The sequence below is a fragment of the Gopherus flavomarginatus genome, chromosome 1 (assembly GCF_025201925.1).
Source record: "Gopherus flavomarginatus isolate rGopFla2 chromosome 1, rGopFla2.mat.asm, whole genome shotgun sequence".
NCBI classification, from domain to species: domain Eukaryota; kingdom Metazoa; phylum Chordata; order Testudines; family Testudinidae; genus Gopherus; species Gopherus flavomarginatus.
The window spans coordinates 380285959-380309152 of record NC_066617.1 but is presented as its reverse complement, the minus strand read 5'-3'; the positions used below and the strand labels follow the sequence as shown (position 1 = coordinate 380309152).

Here is a 23194-nt window from a genome sequence, read left to right as displayed (position 1 = left end):
TCCTGCCCTGTCTCCAGCCAACCCCTGCTGCACCCCCCTGCCTTAAGCCAGCCAGTCCCATACTCCTGTCTCCAGCCCTGCCAACCCCTGCTGCACCTGTGGCCCTGCCTGAAGCCAGCCCGCTGCACACTCCCCTGTCTCCAGCCAGCCCCGCACCCCTTGCCCTGCCTGCAGCCAGACCCTACCTCCAGTCAGCCCCTGCCCTGCCTCGAATCAGCCCCATGTCCACTGCTGCCCTGCAGTTCCCAGGCCAGTAACTTGTACACCTGCTTCAATGAGGGAGGCAGGAAGCAGCGGGGACCCACACATGTGCACACCCCCAGGGAGTGGCGGGGACCCACACATGTGAAACGGCAGTCATTAATAACCAATCAACAGCATATATGATGCAATGTACATAATATACAATTTTATTTATATAGTTATGGAAAGTAAATAATACATGGAAGAAATGGAAGGCTTTTTTTTTAAACTTTTTTCTTTTTAAGTCTTCCCTGCCAGGGCCCCGCCGAAAGTGTTTGAATTGGGCCCCGCACGTCCTAAAGCCGGCCCTATCTATCATGATGATAAAGCTTATTGCAACAGTTGTTGGCAGACAGTGGCTTCTTCTGCTATCTTTTCCCAGAAGTCTTTTACTTTTAAGACCCCCAAAAAGGAGTGTTGGGTGGAATAGTCCATGCTCTCATCATTTTGTCCACCAAAAGGCCTAATTTCTGACACAACAACTTTGATTCATTGATTTCAGGACCTCTACTCCTCCTGTACATCAGTCATAATCTTGACACAATCCTTGAGTGGTATCAGTGACATCCTTTCTGTGTGGACATATTCAGTCTTTCTGTCTCTTTTCCCATCAGCATTTGTTATTATAGATTATTGTGGCATTTAATAAAGTTTCACTCAGTTTTTACTAAGTTGAACTAACAGACGTTTTGGAGCATGAGCTTTCGTGGGTGAATCCCACTTCGTCGGATGCATGTAGTGGAAATTTCCAGGGGCAGGTATATATAAGCAAGCAAGAAGCAGGCTAGAGATAATGAGGTTAGTTCAATCAGGGAGGATGAGGCTCTCTTCTAGCAGCTGAGGTGTGAAAACCAAGAGAGGAGAAACTGGTTTTCTAGTTCGCAAGCCATTCACAGTCCTTGTTTAATCCTGAGCTGATGGTGTCAAATTTGCAGATGAACTGAAGCTCAGCAGTTTCTCTTTGAAGTCTGGTCCTGAAGTTTTTTTGCTGCGGGATGGCCACCTTAAGATCAGTGGGGCTGGGTGGTGGAATGGGGTCTGTGTCTTGGGGGATCTGTGGGGCTGTGTGGTGAAATGGGGTCTGTGTCTTGGGGGATCTGTGAGGCTGTGTGGTGGAATGGGGTCTGTGTCTTGGGGGATCTGTGGGGCTGTGTGGTGGAATGGGGTCTGTGTCTTGTGGGATCTGTGGGGCTGTATGGTTGTATGGGGTCTGCTGGGGAGGTGGCTATGCTGGGAGGATTATCTGTTCTGTGATGCAGGGCCTGGGTGCTGGCTGTTGTGCTGTTTCCAGCTCCCCTCTCTGTGTGACAGGTGCTGGAGGAGAAGCCATCAGGGCTGCTGGTCGCCTCCCTGCAGGCCAAGGACCCAGACGAGGGTGAGAATGGGACCATCTTCTACTCACTAACAGGTAATGGGGGAAAGGGGGCCAGCGGTATGGCACCAGCACCTCCAGTCCCTTGCCTAGGGCTATGGTCCTGACCTCCCCACAAACACACATGCACACTCCCAGCATTCCCCAAGCTTCCCCACACCATGTCTAACTTGCTCTGACCCATGCAACAGCATCTCCCCTTTTCTCCACAGGGGCTTGGGCCGAGCGCTTCACACTGCACACAGCCACGGGGGAGCTGCGTACAGCCACTGTGCTGCGCCGAACTGACCGGGCCGAGTACATCTTCACTGTGACAGCCAGTGACCGGGGCATGGAGCCCCACAGTACAGCAGCCACTGTCCGCATCCAGGTACATGCCCTCCCAAACCTGCCCTCCGGGGCTGTCATTTGCATCCACGTACATGGGCCCCCCAGACCTGCCTCCTCAGGGCTGTCATCCGCATCCAGGTACAAGGACCCCCCAAACGCACCACCCCCATGACCATCATCTGCATCCAGGTACCTGGGACCCCAAACCCACCCCCCAGGGCTATCATCCACACCCAGGTACATGGGCCCCCCTAACTTCTGCCTCCTTCCCCATGCCCACCATCTGCATCCAAGCTCATGAGCCCTCCAAGTCCCACCCCTTACCCCACAGCCATCATCTGCATCTAGGTACAGGGACCTGTCATACTCTGGGGTACAAATCCAGACCAATGAGGGACTGTGTCACCACCTCCCCTGTAACCCTGGGCAGCTCACAAAGTTTTGGTGTTATAGTTCCCACACAAGCAGCCTAGCAGCATGCAGGTCACATCCAGATGAGTGTCTGTGTGCTAGATAGCCCTGGTTCAGCAGCTCTGACCCCAGCAGACTGTTTACAGTCCTGCTGCTTCACGCTAACTTCCACCAGCCTTGGTTATAATCAACAAGGTGACCCCAACACACTCCCAGCCCCGAATTTCCCCAAAGGTGTGTGCTCTGCAACGTCCAGCCCTCTCCTGGACAGTTGAGAGACATATGTGTTTATGGAGGGGATGGTATGATGGGATAGCCTAATTTTGGCAATTGATCTTTGATTATCAGCAGGTAAGTATGCCCAGTGGTCTGTGATGGGATGTTAGATGGGGTGGGATCTGAGTTATTACAGAGAATTCTCTCCTGAGTGCTGGCTGGTGAGTCTTGCCCACATGCTCAGGGTTTAACTGATCACTATATTTGGAGTTGAGAAGGAATTTTCCTCCAGGGCAAATTGGCCGAGGCCCTGGAGGTTTTTCGCCTTCCTCTGCAGCATAGGGCACGGGTCACTTCCTGGAGGATTCTCTGCAGCTTGAGGTCTTCAGACCACAATTGGAGGACTTCAGTAATTCAGACATAGGTTGGGAGTTTGTTACAGGAGTGGGTGGGTGAGATTCTGTGGCCTGCATTGTGCAGGAGGTCAGACTAGATGATCGTAATGGTCCCTTCTGACCTTAAAGTCTATGAGTCTATATGGTTTGTTTGTTCCTCTACAGACACAGCACACATCACAACTTATTAACTTGACTGAGTGTAAATACACCCTGCCCTTTAAACATGGCTCTGAGTTGGGTTATGGTAAAAATGAAATAAATGTATTAACAAAATATACGTAGGATTAAGTCAGTTCAAGTATAAGGAATGAAGATAGAAAGAGTTACAAGTAAAACCAAAACAAAATACACGTCTAAAAATCCTAAATTTAATCTAGAAAGGTACAATCTTTCTCTAAGCAGGTTTGTCCCCTGTATTCATTTCCCAGAGATTTCAGGCCCACCTTGGTTGAAGGACCCATCTTTCTCAGCTCATGAGAGCTCTGCTCCCTTGTGTCTGTCTTGTGATGGGTGCCTAAAATGGCTTTCCGGCCTTGTTTATATCTCCCAATGTTTAATCACCTTTCTTCAGGAGGCAGGAAGCCCTCCTGTGTGTCCACCAGCAAGATGACCTAATGCTGTTCCTCCCTTCTTGTGGGCTTTCTCTCCCCATCTGTGAATATGGCTTCCCATTGTTTTAATTCTACCATGGTTAGGCCATGTCTGCACTACAAAGTTATGCTGACTCAAGTTACGTTGGCATACCGCTGCGATTGGTACATCACTTTACGTGTGTATGCTTAGCTTCTTGTGTTGGCAGTGCACGTATTATTGCAGAGCATGATGCACCATTGGTAGGTATCCCACTGTGCAACTCGCCAACGTCCAATACATTGTCTTTTGGGAAGTTTTGGCAATGCATGAGACCAAAATGACTTATGCTGGGTGACCAGGAATGTGAGGTCAACTTTCCATTTTGCAACTGACTCCATCCTGTAACATTATCTGTATACCATAATTTTTGCGCCTTTTTTCAAAATCCCACAAACTCATGTGGCCCTCCTCACTCACTGTCTGTCATCTCTGACAGAAGCATGGAGCTTGCACAGCTCTGCACTGTTGTCATGAGCATTGCAAGCACAGTGTGCATGATTCTGGGGTATTTGCAGAGCTGCAAGAAGAACTGAATGAGTGGGGAGGGAACATGATGATGTCTTGGAGGACAGATTGCCATGAGACATAGCGAGAACAAATTCCAGGTTGTTATTGGTGCTCACGGTGCAGCTGCAGATGGTGGAGCGCCACTTCTGAGCCTGAGAAAGAAGCATGATGGATGGGATCACATCATAATGCAGGTTCTTCTTCAAGTGCTTGCAAATATTGATTCCAATTAGGTGTGCACGCGCTGCATGCACGATTATCGGAGAATTTTTACCCTAGCAACACCCGGTGGGTCGGCTGTGGAGCCCCCTGGAGTGGCTCCTTAATGGCACTGGATATATACCCCAGCTGACCCAGCGCCCCCTCAGTTCCTTCTTCATGCCCATGACGGTTGTTGGAACTGTAAAAGCAGCAAAGAGTCCTGTGGCACTTTATAGACTAACAGACGTTTTGGAGCATGAGCTTTCGTGGGTGAATACCCTCTTCATCAGATGCATGTAGTGGAAATTTCCAGGGGCAGGTATATATATGCAGGCAAGCTAGAGATAATGAGGTAGTTCAATCAGGGAGGATGAGGCCCTGTTCTAGCAGTTGAGGTGTGAAAACCAAGGGAGGAGAAACTGGTTCTGTAATTGGCAAGCCATTCACAGTCTTTGTTTAATCCTGAGCTGATGGTGTCAAATTTGCAGATGAACTGAAGCTCAGCAGTTTCTCTTTGAAGTCTGGTCCTGAAGTTTTTTTGCTGCAGGATGGCCACCTTAAAGTCTGCTATAGTGTGGCCAGGGATGTTGAAGTGTTCTCCTACAGATTTTTATATATTGCCATTCCTAATATCTGATTTGTGTCCATTTATCCTTTTCCGTAGCGACTGTCCAGTTTGGCCGATGTACATAGCAGAGGGGCATTGCTGGCATATGATGGCATATATTACATTGATGGACGTGCAGGTGAATGAACCGGTGATGGTGTGGCTGATCTGGTTAGGTCCTGTGATGGTGTTGCTGGTTTAGATATGTGGGCAGAGTTGGCATCGAGGTTTGTTGCATGGATTGGTTCCTGAGCTAGAGTTACTATGGTGCGGTGTGCAGTTACTGGTGAGAATATGTTTCAGGTTGGCAGGTTGCCTGTGGGCAAGGACTGGCCTGCCACCCAAGGCCTGTGAAAGTGTGGGATCATTGTCCAGGATGGGTTGTAGATCCCTAATGATGCGTTGGAGAGGTTTTAGCTGGGGACTGTATGTGATGGCCAGTGGAGTCCTGTTGGTTTCTTTCTTGGATTTGTCTTGCAGTAGGAGGCTTCTGGGTACACGTCTGGCTCTGTTGATCTGTTTCCTTATTTCCTCCTGCAGGTATTGTAGTTTTGAGAATGCTTGGTGGAGTTTTTGTAGTTGTTGGTCTCTGTCTGAGGGGTTAGAGCAGATGCGGTTGTACCTCAGTGCTTGGCTGTAGACAATGGATCGTGTGATGTGCCCGGGATGGAAGCTGGAGGCATGAAGGTAGGCATAGCGCTCGGTAGGTTTTCGGTAGAGGGTGGTGGTAATGTGACCATCACTTATTTGCACTGTGGTGTCTAGGAAGTGGACCTCCCATGTAGATTGGTCCAGGCTGAGGTTAATGGTGGGGTGGAAGCTGTTGAAATCGTGGTGGAATTTTTCCAGAGACTCCTTCCCATGGGTCCAGATGATGAAGATGTCATCAATGTACCATAGGTAGAGAAGGGGCATGAGTGGCCGAGAGCTGAGGAAGCATTGTTCCAGGTCGGCCATAAAAATATTGGCATATTGTGAGGCCATGTGGGTGCCCATAGCTGTGCCACTGATCTGGAGATATATATTGTCATCAATAATAGCATAGCTGTCCTCCACTCTCCCTAGATTTTGCTTCCAGGTTTTAGATAGTTGTTATAGTTGTATAGTTAGTATAGTGCAGTAGTTGTTATAGTTATAGTGTTACGTTTGTAATTAGATTTAGCGGGTTGGAAGGGGTCCTACCCCTTCCACCCTGCCTACCGCCCGGGCTCATGCCCAAGGCTCCAAGTTTTAAACCATGTTCAGCCTGCTCAAAGCCTGTGCCAACAGGAGACCGCCACAACTTTTGTTTGAAGTGTCTCGGGGAGTCTCACCAGGCCAACTGTAAGGCGTTCAGACCATGAACCAAAAAGGAGCGGGACTTCAGGCTCAAGCAGTTCCTTATGGACGCAGCCCTTAGCCTAGTTCTCCCATTGGCATGCCAAGTTCCGGCATCAAGCATGTCAGTGCGCAGTGCCCTGGCGGCTGCTTTAGGTACTGCACCATGGGTGAACTCAGATAGAGGCCTGTAGCACCGGACTTCTCCAGTACCGCGTCCAATGCAAGTGACTCGGCGCCGTTCCTTGTCTCCAGGCCAGAAGAGACAGTGCAAGTTGTAGGTGACTGTCTCTCAGCAACAGGCGCCGGCACCTCCTTTGCCAACCTCGGAGTCACGTCTGGCACCAGAGCGACCGATGGTATAAGTGCCGATATCGGCACCATTGATTCCGGCACCGAGGGAGGGGCCTTTGAGTCTGGCGCACACTGGCTCCCCGACCCGGATCAGGGTTGAGCCCCAGCTTCCATTGATGCTGAGGTCTCTTGCTGTTGTGAATGTCTCCATCGCCCTCACAGAGCCGGCACCAGCGGAGACTACAGCACCGCCTCCGACTCATGCGTAACAGTCTAGGGGCAAGCCAACCCTAATACGTCCACCATCTCCTAGCATGGAAATACAGCACTGCTCCCAATCCCAGAGCAGGTCCTGATCCCGACGCCATTTGCAGTTCCCTCTCACAGTGCTGGTCGTACTCATGGCTCTGGTCATACTTGCGGCACCGATCCACCTCATGGCATGGCTCCGGGCCGCGATACCATCCAGACTCCCGACATCGCTCCTGGCACCAATATGAGTGCCAATTTCCTTCCCGGAGCTGATCCCGGCACCACTCCCACATGCGGTCGTCATTGCGATCCAGATCTGGATCCCAGTATGGGCTCGGTCATCGACGTTGATCTCGATCCCGGTACCGCTCCCCAGCGCCTCGCCGGCACCATTCTCCAGTGACCCGGTACTGGTCCGCAACGTGCCCCGGAGAGTCAACGCAGACACACTTTGCACCACATTGGCCCTTGGCTCTGCCTCACGGTCATCGCAGTCTGAGGGGGCCTTGCTCTCAGCCTACCCCGTTCCACGCCACGGCGAGGGTAATGTGGGTCAATGGCAAGACAAAGGCCAAGACCATAATCAGGAGCTGCACAATGGTCCTTCTGGACCCCGTGGGCATACCACCAAGCCCAAGGGGTTCCGTCAGGGGCCTCCTGCTCAGCCCATTCAGAACCCCGGGTGCCAGAAGCCACCATAAGTCGTCCTCCTTTGTCACCTCCAAGGAGTAGCAGTACCTTTATACTTGCCCTCAGCCGTGTTCACTAGTGGTGTCCTCAGTGAATGACAGGGAACGGCATGGTCAGCAAGCGCCAACGCCCAAATCAAAAGATGCTAAGGCCAAGGGTGGGCTTCGGCCCATCCTAGCTCTGCGTGGACTCAACAAATTCATGGTAAAATTGAAGTTTCACATGGTTTCACTAGGGACCATTATTCCTTCCCTGGATCCTGGAGACTGGTACTCCGCCCTCGACATGCAGGATGGGTACTTCCACATAGCGATTTACCCAGCACATAGACACTTCCTTCGCTTTGTGGTCAATCACAAACACTACCAATTTGCTGTCCTTCCGTTCGGCCTGTCCACGGCTCCCAGGGTTTTCACCAAATGTATGGCCGTCGTGGAAGCCTACCTTGGTCGACAATGGATCCAAGTGTTTCCATATCTTGATGACTGGCTCCTTTGGGGCCACACCAGGGACCTAGTACAATCCCACATTGGACGCACCCTAAGCATGTTCTGCCAGCTGGGCCTCCTGCTCAACAATGAAAAGTTGATTCTGGAACCAACCCAGAGAATAGAGTTTATCGGGGCAGTCTTAGATTCCAGACTTGCCTGAGCCCTCCTACCGGACAAACGCTTTCGGTCAATGGCAAACATCATCCACAGCCTTCAGAACTTCCCAACTTCCACAGTAAAGACGTGCCTCAGCCTTCTGGGACACATGGCTTCGTGCACTTACATAACCAGGCACGCCAGACTTTGGCTTCGCCAGCTTCAGGCCTGGTTATCAACAGTATATCGACCAGGTCGAGACAGCCTGAGCATGGTGGTCACTGTCCCAGAATAGGTTCTGACCTCCCTCCATTGGTGGTTGGACCCGACGTCGGTGTGCGAAGAGGTACCATTTCACACCCCACAACCCTCCTTGTACCTAGTAACAGATACATTGTAGCCTGATTTGGGGTGTGTTAATAATGTTGATTTAGTTTATCCACTTAATTTATTTTTTTTAATAATTTTAATTAATAATCTTATTAATAATGGTTTTTATGGATATTAATTAGTATGGATTTCGGCTCACTAATTTGTTTGATCAGAAGATAAAATTCTTCCTGAATCAGGCTTCACAGAGTTTATAAAAGGACCTTCGGGGGTATGACAGGAAGCTTGCACTGAAACAGATATAGTCATAAAGACTTATTAATACAATATTATGTGCTACATACTTTGGTTAATACTTGCACTCTGTTTTAATAACCTGGTGTTGGGAGATACGGGACCACGCCTGTGGCAATTCCATTTTCACACCTCTAGCAGAAGAAGCTAAATGCAGAGCTGTTAAAGCTGTTTACTCTTTAACTTAACTTAATAAGCCTTAAACTGAAATAAGGTGTAGGGAAACCAAGCTTGCCCTAGTCCCTTAAAACTTAAAGTTTGAAAAGAAATAAAGTATGGTCTATTAATAGTTAATAGCCGTTATAAATGGGTAGCATCGATATGTTGCTGAAGGTTGAGGCAAAATGAAAAGTAGACAGGAGTAGATCGGTGAGTAGATTGTCTCCCTAATGGCGAGATGCATCGCCTTTTTATAGGGCATTGGTCGGAAATCCTTCCTCTTATGCCGAAATTTCATCCTTCCCCCACAGAAATGTAAGGGTACACTTACCCCATAGGCTAGTATGTATGTATGGATGGATGACAGGTATGTACGCACTTGTGGTGTACTTGTTAATTCTGTGGGTACAAGTTTGTAAAAATCCCTTATGCCATTCTCCATTGTCTATTGGTTTAGGCGAAAGGTCTCTAGACATCTGTGTGGGTGTTTTGTCTGTTTTTACTTTTCTGGGTAAGGGTCCCAAAATGTGCTAACTTTGCCTTAGCTTAACATACAGGGTTTTAGCCTGTAGGTCTCTTGCATTACAGCCAAACTTATTTTTAATATAAATCTATAAGCCTATTACATCAAATACTCAAATTTATAAGAAAAGATATAACTGTGCAAACAAGCAGATTAAACCTTAGGGCTACAAACATCATCTCTGGGATGGGGTGCCCACCTTGGAGAACTCCAAACGCAGGGCCTTTGGACCACTTCGGAACTAACTCTGCACATCAATGTACGAGAGCTGATGGCAGTACGCCTAGTGTGTCAGGCATTTCACGAGCACATACATGGCTGTTGTGTGGCTGTCCTCACAGACAACACCCCGGCCATGTTCTACATCAACAAGCAAGGGGGAGCCCGGTCATCTTCCGTATGCCAGGAGGCCATTCACCTGTGTGAGTTCTGCATAGTCCACTCGATACATCTGGTGGCGTCGTTTCTCCCAGGGGTCCAGAACATGCTGGCAGACCGCCTCAGCAGGTCCTTCCAGCCTCACGAGTCGTTGATTCACCCAGACGTCATCCACTCCATCTTCCTGAGGTGGGGGTTTCCCCAGGTCGACCTATTCGCCCCACGCGACAATTGGAAGTGCCAAGTGATCTGTTCTCTACAGGGATGTTCTCCAGGATCTGTATCAGACGCTTTCCTACTCCTGTGGAAAGACCAGCTGTTCTATGCCTTCCCTCCATTCCTGCTAGTCCACAGGGTCCTGCTCAAGTTACGCAGGTACAAGTGGTGGTGGTTGGAGACTCTGCTGAGGGGGATGGAGACACCCATCTGTCGCCCTGACCGTTCATCCTGGGAGGTATGCTGCCTGCCAGGGGCCCGTATCCGAGATGTTACAGAGGCATTGTCGAGGATTATCCGGCCTTCTGACTACTACCCCATGCTACTCATCCATGTGGGCACAAATGATACTGCAAGGTGTGACACTGAGCAGATCAAGAGTGACTACAGGGCTCTGGGAGTACGAGTTAAGGAGTTTGGAGCGCAGGTGGTATTCTCTTCGATTCTTCCTATTGAAGGTAGGGATCCAGGCAGAGACAGATGCATCATGGAGGTGAATGCCTGGCTGCGAAGATGGTGTCGCCAGGAGGGCTTTGGCTTCCTCGACCACGGGATGCTATTCGAGGAAGCACTGCTAGGAACAGATGGCGTTCACCTTTCGAAGAGGGGAAAGGCCTTATTTGCGCACAGACTGGCTAACCTAGTAAGGAGGGCTTTAAACTAGGTTCGACGGGGACAGGTGAGCAAAGCCCACAGGTAAGTGGGGAACAAGACCTGGGAGATGGGTTGGAAACAGGAGGGAGCACGGGCTATAATGGCAGAGAGGAAGGAGGGTCAGGGCAAAGCTGGGAGGCAAGAACAAACCAGTATCTTAGATGCCTATATACAAATGCAAGAAGTATGGGTAATAAGCAGGAAGAACTGGAAGTGCGAATAAATAAATACAACTATGACATTATTGGCATTACTGAAACTTGGTGGGATAATACACACGACTGGAATGTTGGTGTGGATGGGTATAGTTTGCTCAGGAAGGATAGACAGGGGAAAAAGGGAGGAGGTGTTGCCTTATATATTAAAAATGTACACACTTGGACTGAGGTGGAGATGGACATAGGAGACGGAAGTGTGGAGAGTCTCTGGGTTAGGCTAAAAGGGGTAAAAAACACGGGTGATGTCGTGCTGGGAGTCTACTACAGGCCACCTGATCAGGTGGAAGAGGTGGATGAGGCTTTTTTCAAACAACTAACAAAATCATCCAAAGCCCAAGATTTGGTGGTGATGGGGGACTTCAACTATCCAGATATATGTTGGGAAAATAACACTGCGGGGCACAGACTATCTAATAAGTTCCTGGACTGCATTGCAGACAACTTTTTATTTCAGAAAGTTGAAAAAGCTACTAGGGGGGAAGCTGTTCTAGACTTGATTTTAACAAATAGGGAGGAACTCGTTGAGAATTTGAAAGTAGAAGGAAGCTTGGGTGAAAGTGATCATGAAATCATAGAATTTGCAATTCTAAGGAAGGGTAGAAGGGAGTACAGCAGAATAGAGACAATGGATTTCAGGAAGCCGGATTTTGGTAAGCTCAGAGAGCTGATAGGTAAGGTCCCATGGGAATTAAGACTGAGGGGAAAAACAACTGAGGAAAGTTGGCAGTTTTTCAAAGGGACACTATTAAGGGCCTAAAAGCAAGTTATTCCGATGGTTAGGAAAGATAGAAAATGTGGCAAAAGACCACCTTGGCTTAACCACGAGATCTTGCGTGACCTACAAAATAAAAAGGCGTCATATAAAAAATGGAAACTAGGTCAGATTACAAAGGATGAATATAGGCAAATAACACAGGAATGCAGAGGCAAGATTAGAAAAGCAAAGGCACAAAATGAACTCAAACTAGCTATGGGAATAAAGGGAAACAAGAAGACTTTTTATCAATACATTAGAAGCAAGAGGAAGACCAAGGACAGGGTAGGCCCACTGCTCAATGAGGAGGGGGAAACAGTAACGGGAGACTTGGAATGGCAGAGATGCTTAATGACTTCTTTGTTTCAGTCTTCACTGAGAAGTCTGAAGGAATGTCTAGTATAGTGAATGCTTATGGGAAGAGGGTAGGTTTAGAAGAGAAAATAAAAAAAGAGCAAGTAAAAAATCACTTAGAAAAGTTAGATGCCTGCAAGTCACCAGGGCCTGATGAAATGCATCCTAGAATACTCAAGGAGTTAATAGAAGAGGTATCTGAGCCTCTAGCTATTATCTTTGGGAAATCATGGGAGACGGGGGAGATTCCAGAAGACTGGAAGGGGGCAAATATAGTGCCCATCTATAAAAAGGGAAATAAAAACAACCCAGGAAACTACAGACCAGTTAGTTTAACTTCTGTGCCAGGGAAGATAATGGAGCAGGTAATCAAAGAAATCATCTGCAAACACTTGGAAGGCAGTAAGGTGATAGGGAATAGCCAGCATGGATTTGTAAAGAACAAATCGTGTCAAACTAATCTGATAGCGTTCTTTGATAGGATAACGAGCCTTGTGGATAAGGGAGAAGCGGTGGATGTGATCTACCTAGACTTTAGTAAGGCATTTGATATGGTCTCGTATGATATTCTTATAGATAAACTAGGAAAGTACAATTTAGATGGGGCTACTATAAGGTGGGTGCATAACTGGCTGGATAACCGTACTCAGAGAGTAGTTGTTAATGGCTCCCAATCCTGCTGGAAAGGTATAACAAGTGGGGTTCCGCAGGGGTCTGTTTTGGGACCGGTTCTGTTCAATATCTTCATCAACGATTTAGATGTTGGCATAGAAAATACGCTTATTAAGTTTGCGGACGATACCAAACTGGGAGGGATTGCAACTGCTTTGGAGGACAGGGTCAAAATTCAAAATGATCTGGACAATCTCCATCTCTGGAGATATTTAAGAGTAGGTTAGGTAAATGTCTATTAGGGATGGTCTAGACAGTATTTGGTCCTGCCATGAGGGCAGGGGACTGGACTCGATGACCTCTCGAGGTCCCTTCCAGTCCTAGAGTCTATGAGTCTATGAGTCTATAAGTCTATAAGGCACGTATGATTCTGGTTACCCCAGCATGGCCCAGGCAGCACTGGTATACCATGCTCCTCGAGTTACCGGTAGAACCTCTGATCACACTCCCACCATGGCCGAACTTGATCTCTGTCATCCCGTCCTGCAATCGCTCCACCTTACAGCGTGGATGCTGCATGGCTAACTCGGTTGGAGTTATTCTGCTCACAATCGGTGCAGCAAGTTCTGTTAGACAGCAGGAAACTCTCCACTCGGGCCACGAACCTAGCTAAATGGAGGCGATTCTCTTGTTGGTGCAAGCAGTGCGCCACGCCCCCTTTGCAGGCGTCGATACCTCTCATCCCAGACTATCTCCTATCCCTAAAGTAGCAGGGCCTGGCAATATCATCTGTCACAGTGCATCAGGCAACCATCTCAGCTTTCCATCCAGGAGAACATGCTTCCTCTGTCGTCTCCAACCCGATGGTTGTTAGATTTCTGAAGAGTTTAGATCACCTCTACCCATAAGTGCGACAACCGGTTCCGGCATGGGTCCTTAACATGGTCCTTTCCAGGCTCACGGGGCCCCATTCGAGCTGATGGCCACCTGCTCACATCTCTACCTATCTTGGAAGACAGCCTTCCTTGTAGCCATCACTTCAGAGCCCTGACGTCGGAGCCACCATATACAGTTTTACACAAAGACAAGGTGCAGCTTTGTCCCCACCCTGCCTTTCTCCCCAAGGTAGTATCAGATTTTCATGTGAACCAAGACATTTTCCTCCCGGTCTTTTATCCGAAGCTGCATGCTATGCGGCAGGATCAACGTATGCACTCCTTTGACGTTCGTAGGGCGCTTGCCCTCTAGATCAAGCGTACGAAGCTGTTCAGGAAAACGACCCAACTTTTCATTGCAGTAGCCAACTGGATGAAAGGCCTACGGGTCTCCTCGCAATGCATCTCCTCATGGATCATGGCCTATATCTGTGCTTGCTAGAACTTGGCCGGTGTCCTGACCCAGCACCTCACTGCCCACTCCAGGAGGGCTCAAGCCTCATCAGCCACTTTCCTGGCCCAGCTTCCAACACAGAAGATCTGTAGAGCTGCCACTTGGTCATCGGTACATACCTTTGCTGCTCACTATGCATTAGTTCAGCAGTCTAGAGATGATGCCACATTTGGTTCAGTGGTTCTGCACTCAGCGATGTCTCACTCTGACCCCACTGCCTAGGTAAGGCTAGGGAGTCACCTAACTGGAATTGATATAAGCAAGCACTCGAAGAAGAAAAGACAGTTACTCACCTATGTAACTGTTGTTCTTCAAGATGTAAAAGCAGCAAAGAGTCCCCAAGATAGGACAGACTTTTCTTCTGGGCTGAGTGTGTAGTTGGATAGATTGACGATATTGCTGGGTGGGTTAGGGGTACCACGGTTGTGGCCCCATGTGGCAGGTAGGGGTTTAGACAGCCTTTAGTCCATTTGGTATGTTGTCCATCCATTTGCATTTGGAAAGGAAGATGATATCTGTCTGTATTTGTGAATCCTGTGGCACTTTATATACTAACAGACGTTTTGTAGCACGAGCTTTCGTGGGTGAATACCCACTTCGTCAGGTGCATGTAGTGGAAATTTCCAGGGGCAGGTGTATGTATGAGGTTGATGGATTTCCACTCCATACGGCTAAATGCAGTGCCTTGCATGGTGTCAAGTATCAGAGGGGTAGCCGTGTTAGTCTGGATCTGTAAAAGTTCTGCAGCCATTGCTTATCGTCCCGAAAAGACAGTTACTCACCTTTGTAACTATTGTTCTTCTTCGAGATGTGTTGCTCATGTCCATTCCAAACCCACCCTCCTTTCCCTCTGTCAGAGTAGCCAGCAAGAAGGAACTGAGGGGGCGCTGGGTCAGCTGGGGTATATATCCAGCGCCATTAAGGCGCCACTCCAGGGTGCTCCAGAGCTGACCCACTGGGTGTTGCTAGAGTAAAAATTCTCCGACAATCGTGCACACAGCGCGCACACACCTAATTGGAATGGATATGAGCAACACATCTCAAAGAAGAACAACAGTTACAAAGGTGAGTAACTGTCTTTTTGGGACCATAAGCAATGGCTGCAGAACTTCTGGATGCTCAAGGCCACATTCCTGGATCTGTGTGCTGAGCTTGCCCCAGCCCTCCAATCCTTGACCTCCACCTCAACTTCTTCATTCGCAAACTCAAATTTTGCAGTGTCATGTTGGCAGCAATGATTCCATCTTTAGAAAAGGGCATGAGATGTTAAGAGTAACAAGAAGGGTTTCTTCAGGTATGTTAGTAACAAGAAGGAAGTCAAGGAAAGTGTGGGCCCCTCACTGAATGAGGAAGGCAACCTAGTGACAGAGGATGTGGAAAAAGCCAATGTACTCAATGATTTTTTTGCCTCTGTCTTCACAAACAAGGTCAGCTCCCAGACTGCTGCACTGGGCACACAGCATGGGGAGGAAGTGACCAGCCCCCTGTGGAGAAAGAAGTGGTTCAGGACTATTTAGAAAACCTGGACGAGCACAAGTCCATGGGGCCGGATGTGCTGCATCCAAGGGTGCTAAAGGAGTTGGCGGATGTAGCTGCAGATCCATTGGCCATTATCTTTGAAAACTCATGGGGAACGAGGAAGGTCCCGGATGACTGGAAAAAGGCTACTGTAGTGCCCATCTTTTAAAAAAGGGAAGAAGGAGGATCCAGGGAACTGCGGCCCAGTCAGCCTCACCTCAGTCCCTGGAAAAATCATGGAGCAGGTCCTCAAGGAATCAATTCTGAAGCACTTAAAGGAGAGGAAAGTGATCAGGAACAGTCAGCAAGTCATACCTGACTAACCTAATTGCCTTCTATGACGAGATAACTGGGTCTGTGAATGAAGGGAAAGCAGTGGATGTGTTATTCCTTGACTTTAGCAAAGCTTTTGATACGGTCTCCCACAGTATTCTTGCCAGCAAGTTAAAGAAGTATGGGCTGGATGATTGGACTATAAGGTGGATAGAAAGCTGGCTAGATTGTTGGGCTCAACGGGTAGTGATCAACGGCTCCATGTCTAGTTGGCAGCCAGTATCAAGTGGAGTGCCCCAAGGGTCAGTCCTGGGGCCGGTTTTGTTCAATATCTTCATTAATGATCTGGAGGATGGCGTGGACTGCACTCTCAGGAAGTTTGCAGATGACACTAAACTGAGAGGAGTGGTAGATATGCTGGAGGGTAGGGATAGGATACAGAGGGACCTAGACAAATTAGAGGACTGGGCCAAAAGAAACCTGATGAGGTTCAACAAGGACAAGTGCACAGTCCTTCACTTAGGACGGAAGAAGCCCATTTACTGTTACAGACTAGGGACCGAATGGCTAGGCAGCAGTTCTGCAGAAAAGGACCTAGGGGTTACAGTGGACAAGAAGCTGGATATGAGTCAACGGTGTGCCCTTGTTGCCAAGAAGACTAAAGACATTTTGGGCTGTATAAGTAAGGTCATTGCCAGCAGATTGAGGGATTTGATCATTCCCCTCTATTCGACATTGGTAAGGCCTCATCTGGAGTACTGTGTCCAGTTTGGGGACCCACACTACAAGAAGGATGTGGAAAAATTGGAAAGAGTCCAGCAGAGGGCAACAAAAAAGATTAGGTGGCTGGAGCACATGACATATGAGGAGAGGCTGAGGGAACTGGGATTGTTTCTTCTGCAGAAGAGAAGAATGAGGGGGGATTTGATAACTGCTTTCAACTGCCTGAAAAGGGGTTCCAAAGACGATGGATCTAGACTGTTCTCAGTGATACCTGATGACAGAACAAGGAATAATGGTCTCAAGTTGCAGTGTGGGAGGTTTGGGTTGGATATTAGGAAAAACTTTTTCACTCAGAGTGGTGAAGTACTGGAATGGGTTACCTATGGAGGTGGTGGAATCTCCTTCCTTAGAGGTTTTTAAGGTCAGGCTGGACAAAGCCCTGGCTGGGATGATTTAGTTGGGAATTGGTCCTGCTTTGAGCAGGGGATTGGACTAGATGACCTCCTGAGGTCCCTTCCAACCTTGATATTCTATGATTCTATGATATGAAGGACACTTACTTTCACATTGATATTCACCCTGCCCACAGATGATTTCTCAGATTTACGGTGGGGTCTGACTGTTTTCAATACAGAGTGCTACCTTTCAGGATAACACTGCCCCCAGGGTCTTTACCAAGGTATTTTTAGTGGTAGCAACTCATGTCAGACATCATGGCTTCCTTGTCTTTCCATTCCTCAATGACTGTCTTCTTGCCACCAAATCCCGCCAGAAGTCTTCACGTCAACTTCTATGGTGCTTCACCTCCTCTCTCAACTGGGAGTCAGCATCAACATTGAAAAGTCTTTTCTTACTCCCATGCGATCTTTGGACTTCATCGGAGCAACCTTGAATTCTATCTCCACTAGAGTGTACTTGCCCATAGACAGGTTCCACAGCATGAACGAAATCAAAGCTCACTTCAGGTAATGGTCAAAACGTGTCTGTTCTTGATCAGCCACACGGCCTTGCGCACTTACATCACTGCATTTGCAAGATTCTATCTTTCTTGCTTTCAAACATGGCTACAGTCAGTATACGCCTCAAGCCATCACTCCATGAACTTTACACTGACAGTTCCAACCAAGATACTGCCCTCCTTCCTTTGTTGGACTAATTCTCATCACGTATCCATGGGGTCCCTTTTGTCCCTTCTTCTCCAGACAAAACCATAATTACGGATGCATCCCTAATAGGTTGGGGATCCCACATGGACAACTACACAGCACAGGGAGTATGAACTCCTCTAGAGTCCAGAATGTACATCAATAACCTGGAAGCACAGGCAGTAAGGCAGGTGTGCAAATTATTTCTTCCACTCAGTTGCTCTCACCATGTCCTGATACTGTCAGACAACACTAGGACTGTTTTCTACATCAACAAGTAAGGGGGAGCGAGATCCATCTGCCTGTGTGCAGAAACAGTCAGTCTCTGGAACTGGGCTATCAGAAGTCAGATCACCCTATCCACAGCCTCAGCAGACACTTCACAATTGATCACGAGTGGGAAATTCATAACACGGTGCTGCTTGACATTTTCACTCTATGGGGAACCTCAACCAGAGATCTATTTGTCTCCCACCACATATTGCTCCAGAGGAACCCTAGACTACTGCTCCCAGAGCGATGCATTCCACCTTACTTAGTCAGACCAGTTCAACTATGTCTTGGCTCCACTACCACTCCTACCACAAGTGCTACGTAAGCTCTGACAGGACAGGGTGAAGGTCATTCTGATTGCCCTTTTCTGGCCCAGACAGTTCTGGTTCCCCAACCTCCCATGCATGTTATCTTGCCCACCGATTTCCCTCCTGATATTCCCTGATCTCCTGGCACAGTGCAACGGCAAGATCAAACCCCCCAATCCGTGACAGCTCCACCTCAGGGCGTGGTATTTGGATGGGCATAATCCCTAGAATGTGCCTGCTCCTCAGCACTCCGAGACATCTCTCCAATAGCAGAAAGGATTCTATTAGAAAATGTTACCTAGCTAAATAGAAACGCTTCTCATCCTGGACACAGCAAAGAGATGTTCTACCACAAGTTGCGGCTCTTCCCCTCATCTTGGACTATATCCTATCTTTGAAGACATCGGGTCTATCCCTCGGTTCCCTACAAGTCCACTTAGAGGTAACTGGTGCATACCATCTACCTACTCAAGGCTACTCCATTTTCACACACCTGCTAACCGTAGATTCTGGAAAGACTTGATAAGAACTTTCCTGCCCCCTCAGAGGATTACGCCCCAATGGGACCTGAATCTCATTCTTTCTGTATGAATAAGAGCCCCCCTTTGAGCTACTAGCTCCATGTCCCTCTGTCCAGTGAAGATCGCCTTTCTCCTAGCTATCATGTCAGCGAGAACAGTTGTTAAACTACGAGCAGACCCTCCATACACTGTATTCTATAAAGATTCATAGATTCATAGACTCTAGGACTGGAAGGGACCTCAAGAGGTCATAGAGTCCAGTCCCCTGCCCTCATGGCAGGACCAAATACTGTCTAGACCATCCCGGATATACATTTATCTAACCTACTCTTAAATATCTCCGGAGATGGAGATTCCACAACCTCCCTGGGCAGTTTATTCCAATGTTTAACCACTCTAATAGGAACTATTTCCTAATATCCAACCTAAACCTCCCTTGCTGCAGTTTAAGCCCATTGCTTCTTGTTCTATCCTTAGAGGCTAAGGTGAACAAGTTTTCTCCCATCTCCTTATGACACCCTTTTAAATACCTGAAAACTGCTGTCATGTCCCCTCTCAGTCTTCTCTTTTCCAAACTAAACAAACCCAATTCTTTCAGCCTTCTTTCATAGGTCAGGTTCTCTAGACCTTTAATCATTCTTGTTGCTCTTCTCTGGATCCTCTCCAATTTCTTCACATCTTTCTTGAAATGCGGTGCCCAGAACTGGACACAATACTCCAAATGAGGCCTGACCAGCGCAGAGTAGAGCGGAAGAATGACTTCTCGTATCTTGCTCACAACACATCTGTTAATGCATCCCAGAATCACGTTTGCGTTTTTTGCAACAGCATCACACTGTTGACTCATATTTAGCTTGTGGTCCACTATAACCACTAGATCCCTTTCTGCCATACTCCTTCCTAGACAGTCTCTTCCCATTCTGTATGTGTGAAACTGATTGTTGCACCTACACCCCAAAGTTAAGATGAAATTCCAAAACTACTTTAGGGATAATCAGTCCATTCACTTACCTGTGTTCTTCTCAAAACTGCACATGTCTGCAGAGAACATAGACTCTGCTCCCTCGGTTTTCGATGAGCTTTGGCCTTTTACCTGCAGAGAACAAAAACAATCAGGAAGTCCCCAAAACAGTTTGTTACTGTAGCGGAAACAATCAGAGGACATGCCATCTCCACCCAGAGAATTTCCAAATGGATATCAGGCTGCATTCTCCTCTACTATCAGCTCTCAAACCTCCCACCCCACACAAGGTAAGAGCTCATTCCACCAGTGCTCAAGCAGTGACCATAGCATTTCCTCAGGACATATCTCTCCTGGTCATCTGTAAAGCAGCCATATGGAGTTCCACTGACACGTTTCCAAGGCATTATGCCCTGGTGCAGGACTCTGCTGCTGATGCATCCTTTGGTTCAGTGGTTCTCCGCTCAACCCTATCATCTTCATCCTCACACCCTCCCCCTATTTAGGTACTGCTTGTGAGTCACCCACAGTGGAGTACACTAGGGACCATCACTCAAAGAAGAAAAGGAGGCCCTTCAAGATGTGTGGTCCCTAGCTGTATTCCAGTCCTGTCCTCCTTCCCCTCTGCTTTGGATCTTCTTGATGCATGGTGGAGAAGGAAATGAAAAGGCAGTTGGTCCGCCCCTCGCTTTATCCCCTCAGTCAGAGGCAAGAGGAGAGCCAAGGCACATTGTAGACGAACGGACACTACTTTCAAATTCTCCAACTCCAGGATCATCATGTGCATGTGTAACTCACAGTGGAATACAGCTAGGGACCATGCATCATGATGAACCTTCAGTTACAGGTAAGAAACCTGCTCTTAGCATGGAGAAATGAAGGTTAAAACACAGTCCAAGGGCTTGTCTACGCTGCAGTAGCACAGTTAACAGGTTCCCAACACACAGCTATGTGCGCTGGTGTGTTTATATATAGTGACAAAGTTCCTCCTCTACCTTGGTGGGTCCTGCTCTTATTGGCAGAGTTTGCTCACCTCAGTGATCTTCCCCACAGTCTGGGTCAGCTTCTCCTGTGTCTGATCAGGAGTTGGGAGGTTTGGGGAGAACCCAGGCCCGCTCTCTACTCCGGGTTCCAGCCCAGGGCCCTGTGGATTGCAGCTGTCTATAGTGCCTCCTGTAACAGCTGCATGACAGCTACAGCTCCCTGGGCTACTTCTCCGTGACCTCCTCCAAACACCTTCTTTATCCTCACCACAGGACCTTCCTCCTGGTGTCTGATAATGCTTGTACTCCTCAATCCTCCAGCAGCACACCCTCTTACTCTCAGCTCCTTGCACCTCTTGCTCCCAGCTCCTCACACGCACTTCCTCTCCTCTGGCTCTCCCCTCCCTGACTGGAGTGAGCTCCTTTTTAAACCCAGGTGCCCTGATTAGCCTGCCTTGATTGGCTGCAGGGGTTCCAATTAAGGCAGACAGGCTGATTAGTTCTAGCTGGTTCCTGATTACTCTAGTGCAGCCCCTGCTCTGGTCACTCAGGGAACAGAAAACTGCTCCTCCAGTGACCAATATATTTGCCCTCTGCCAGACTCCTGTACCCTACTGGCCTGGATCTGTCACATATCCCTCCCCCCTGCTCAACACCAAAGGGTTGGGCAGCTTGGGATGCCAGACAGTGCACATGTGACAAGCCATCGGCATTACCGTGACGGCTCCCTGCTCTGTGTTGCATACAGAACTGGAAAAGTTGGAGGGATAAGAACCACCTGGTCACCCTTGTGTTCTTCTCCTTGTCCCGCTGCATCCATTGAAGAGGGGCATGGTCGGTCACAAAGACAAATCTGCGCCCGAGCATGTAGTAACGCAATGCTTCCATGGCCCATTTTATAGCAAGGCATTCTCTCTCCACTGCTGCATATTTTTGTTCCCTCGGAAGGAGTTTCCTAACGAGGTAAAGAATTGAGTGTTCCTCCTCCCTGACCATCTGTGATAGAACGGCCCCCAACCTTACTTCCGATGCATCAGTCTGCAGGATAAATTCCTTGGTGAAATCAGGGGCTATCAGTACGGGGTTACTGCAGAGGGCAGTCCGTAGGTCTGTGAATGCTTCCTCTGCTGCTTCAGACCATCTCACCAGATCAGGTCCACGGGCTTTCACTAGGTCTGTCAGGGGGCTTGCCCTTGTGGCAAAGTAGGGGATAAATCGTCGGTAATACCCCACTACACTTAGGAATGCCCAGTTTTGTTTCTTGCGACGTGGTCAGGGCCAATTTTGGATGGCCTCCAACTTGTTCACTTGGGGTTTTACCAGACCTTTTCCCACGATGTAGCCAAGATATTTGGCCTCCGTAAATCCTACAGTGCACTTGACAGGGTTTGCTGTAAGGCCAGCTCACCTGAAGGTATCAAGGACTGCCTCTACCTTCTCTAGGTGGGTTTCCCAGTCTGGGGTGTGAATAACCACATCGTCCAAGTAGGCAGCAGCATAACTGTTATGCGAGCATAATAGCTTGTCCATGAGGTGCTGGAAAGTAGCTGGGGCCCCGTGTAGTCCAAAAGGGAGGACAGTATATTGAAAAAGACCTTCTGGTGTAGAGAACGCAGTCTTTTCCTTTGCGTCTTCTGCAAGGGGAATCTGCCAGTACTGCTTTGTCAAGTTTAGGGTAGTCAAGTACCGGGCATTACCCAGACGGTCCACTAGCTCATCTATGTGAGGTATGGGGTACGCGTCGAACTGGGATACTTTGTTTAGTTGCCGGAAGTCATTGCAAAACCTTGTGGTGCCATCAGGTTTGGGCACCAGCGTGATTGGGCTGGACCACTGACTGTGGGATTCTTCAATGATCCTGAATTAACCTCCCCACCCTTCTCTCCCCCCACCACTCCCTGATGAGTTCAGACCCAATCCCCTTGAGTTTTACACAAGGAAAAAATCAATCAGATTCTGAAAAAAGAAAGCTTTTAATTAAAGAAAGAAAAAATAAAAATTATCTCTGTTAAATCAAGATGGAAAATGTTTACAGGGTCTAAGCTTATATAGACTGGAGGGATTCCCTCCCCTCTAGCCGAAGATACAAGTTATAGTAAACAGAGGTAAAATAGCCTTCCAGCAAAATACACATTTGCAAATTAATAAAACAAACAAAAATCTAATCCGCCATTTCTTACAAATACTTACTATTTTGAACATGAAAGACTGTTTCAGAAAGGTTGGAGAAACCTGGTTGCACGTCTGGCCTCTCTTAGCCCCACGAGAGAACAAAGAACAAAACAGACAGCACAAAACAAAGACTTCCCTCCACCAAGATTTGAAAGTATCTTGTCCCCCGATTGGTCCTTTGGTCAGGCGTCAGCCAGGTTCACTGAGCTTGTTAACCCTTTACAGGTAAAAGAGACATTAACCCTTAACTATCTGTTTATGACAATCCCCAACTCCAGCATTTTTTTTACTTCTGCTTTTATTTCCTCCCTTTTGGCCGCTGGCACCCGATAGGGCCTCATTGGTCCCAGAGTTCCTGACAATGTGGTGATACGTCTC

The 23194-nt window shown here is 48.2% G+C and overlaps 1 protein-coding gene across 5 annotated transcripts in view; it reads left to right on the top strand.

Moving 5' to 3' along the window:
- The window catches only part of DCHS1 (dachsous cadherin-related 1), a 179427-nt gene that overhangs the window by 88592 nt on the left and 67641 nt on the right, over window positions 1-23194 (top strand). For all 5 annotated transcript variants that reach the window (XM_050924366.1, XM_050924373.1, XM_050924381.1 and 2 more), the window contains 2 exons: window positions 1555-1651; window positions 1828-1985. In XM_050924366.1, the coding sequence (XP_050780323.1) occupies window positions 1555-1651; window positions 1828-1985 (255 nt within the window). The remainder of the gene's footprint in view (window positions 1-1554; window positions 1652-1827; window positions 1986-23194) is intronic.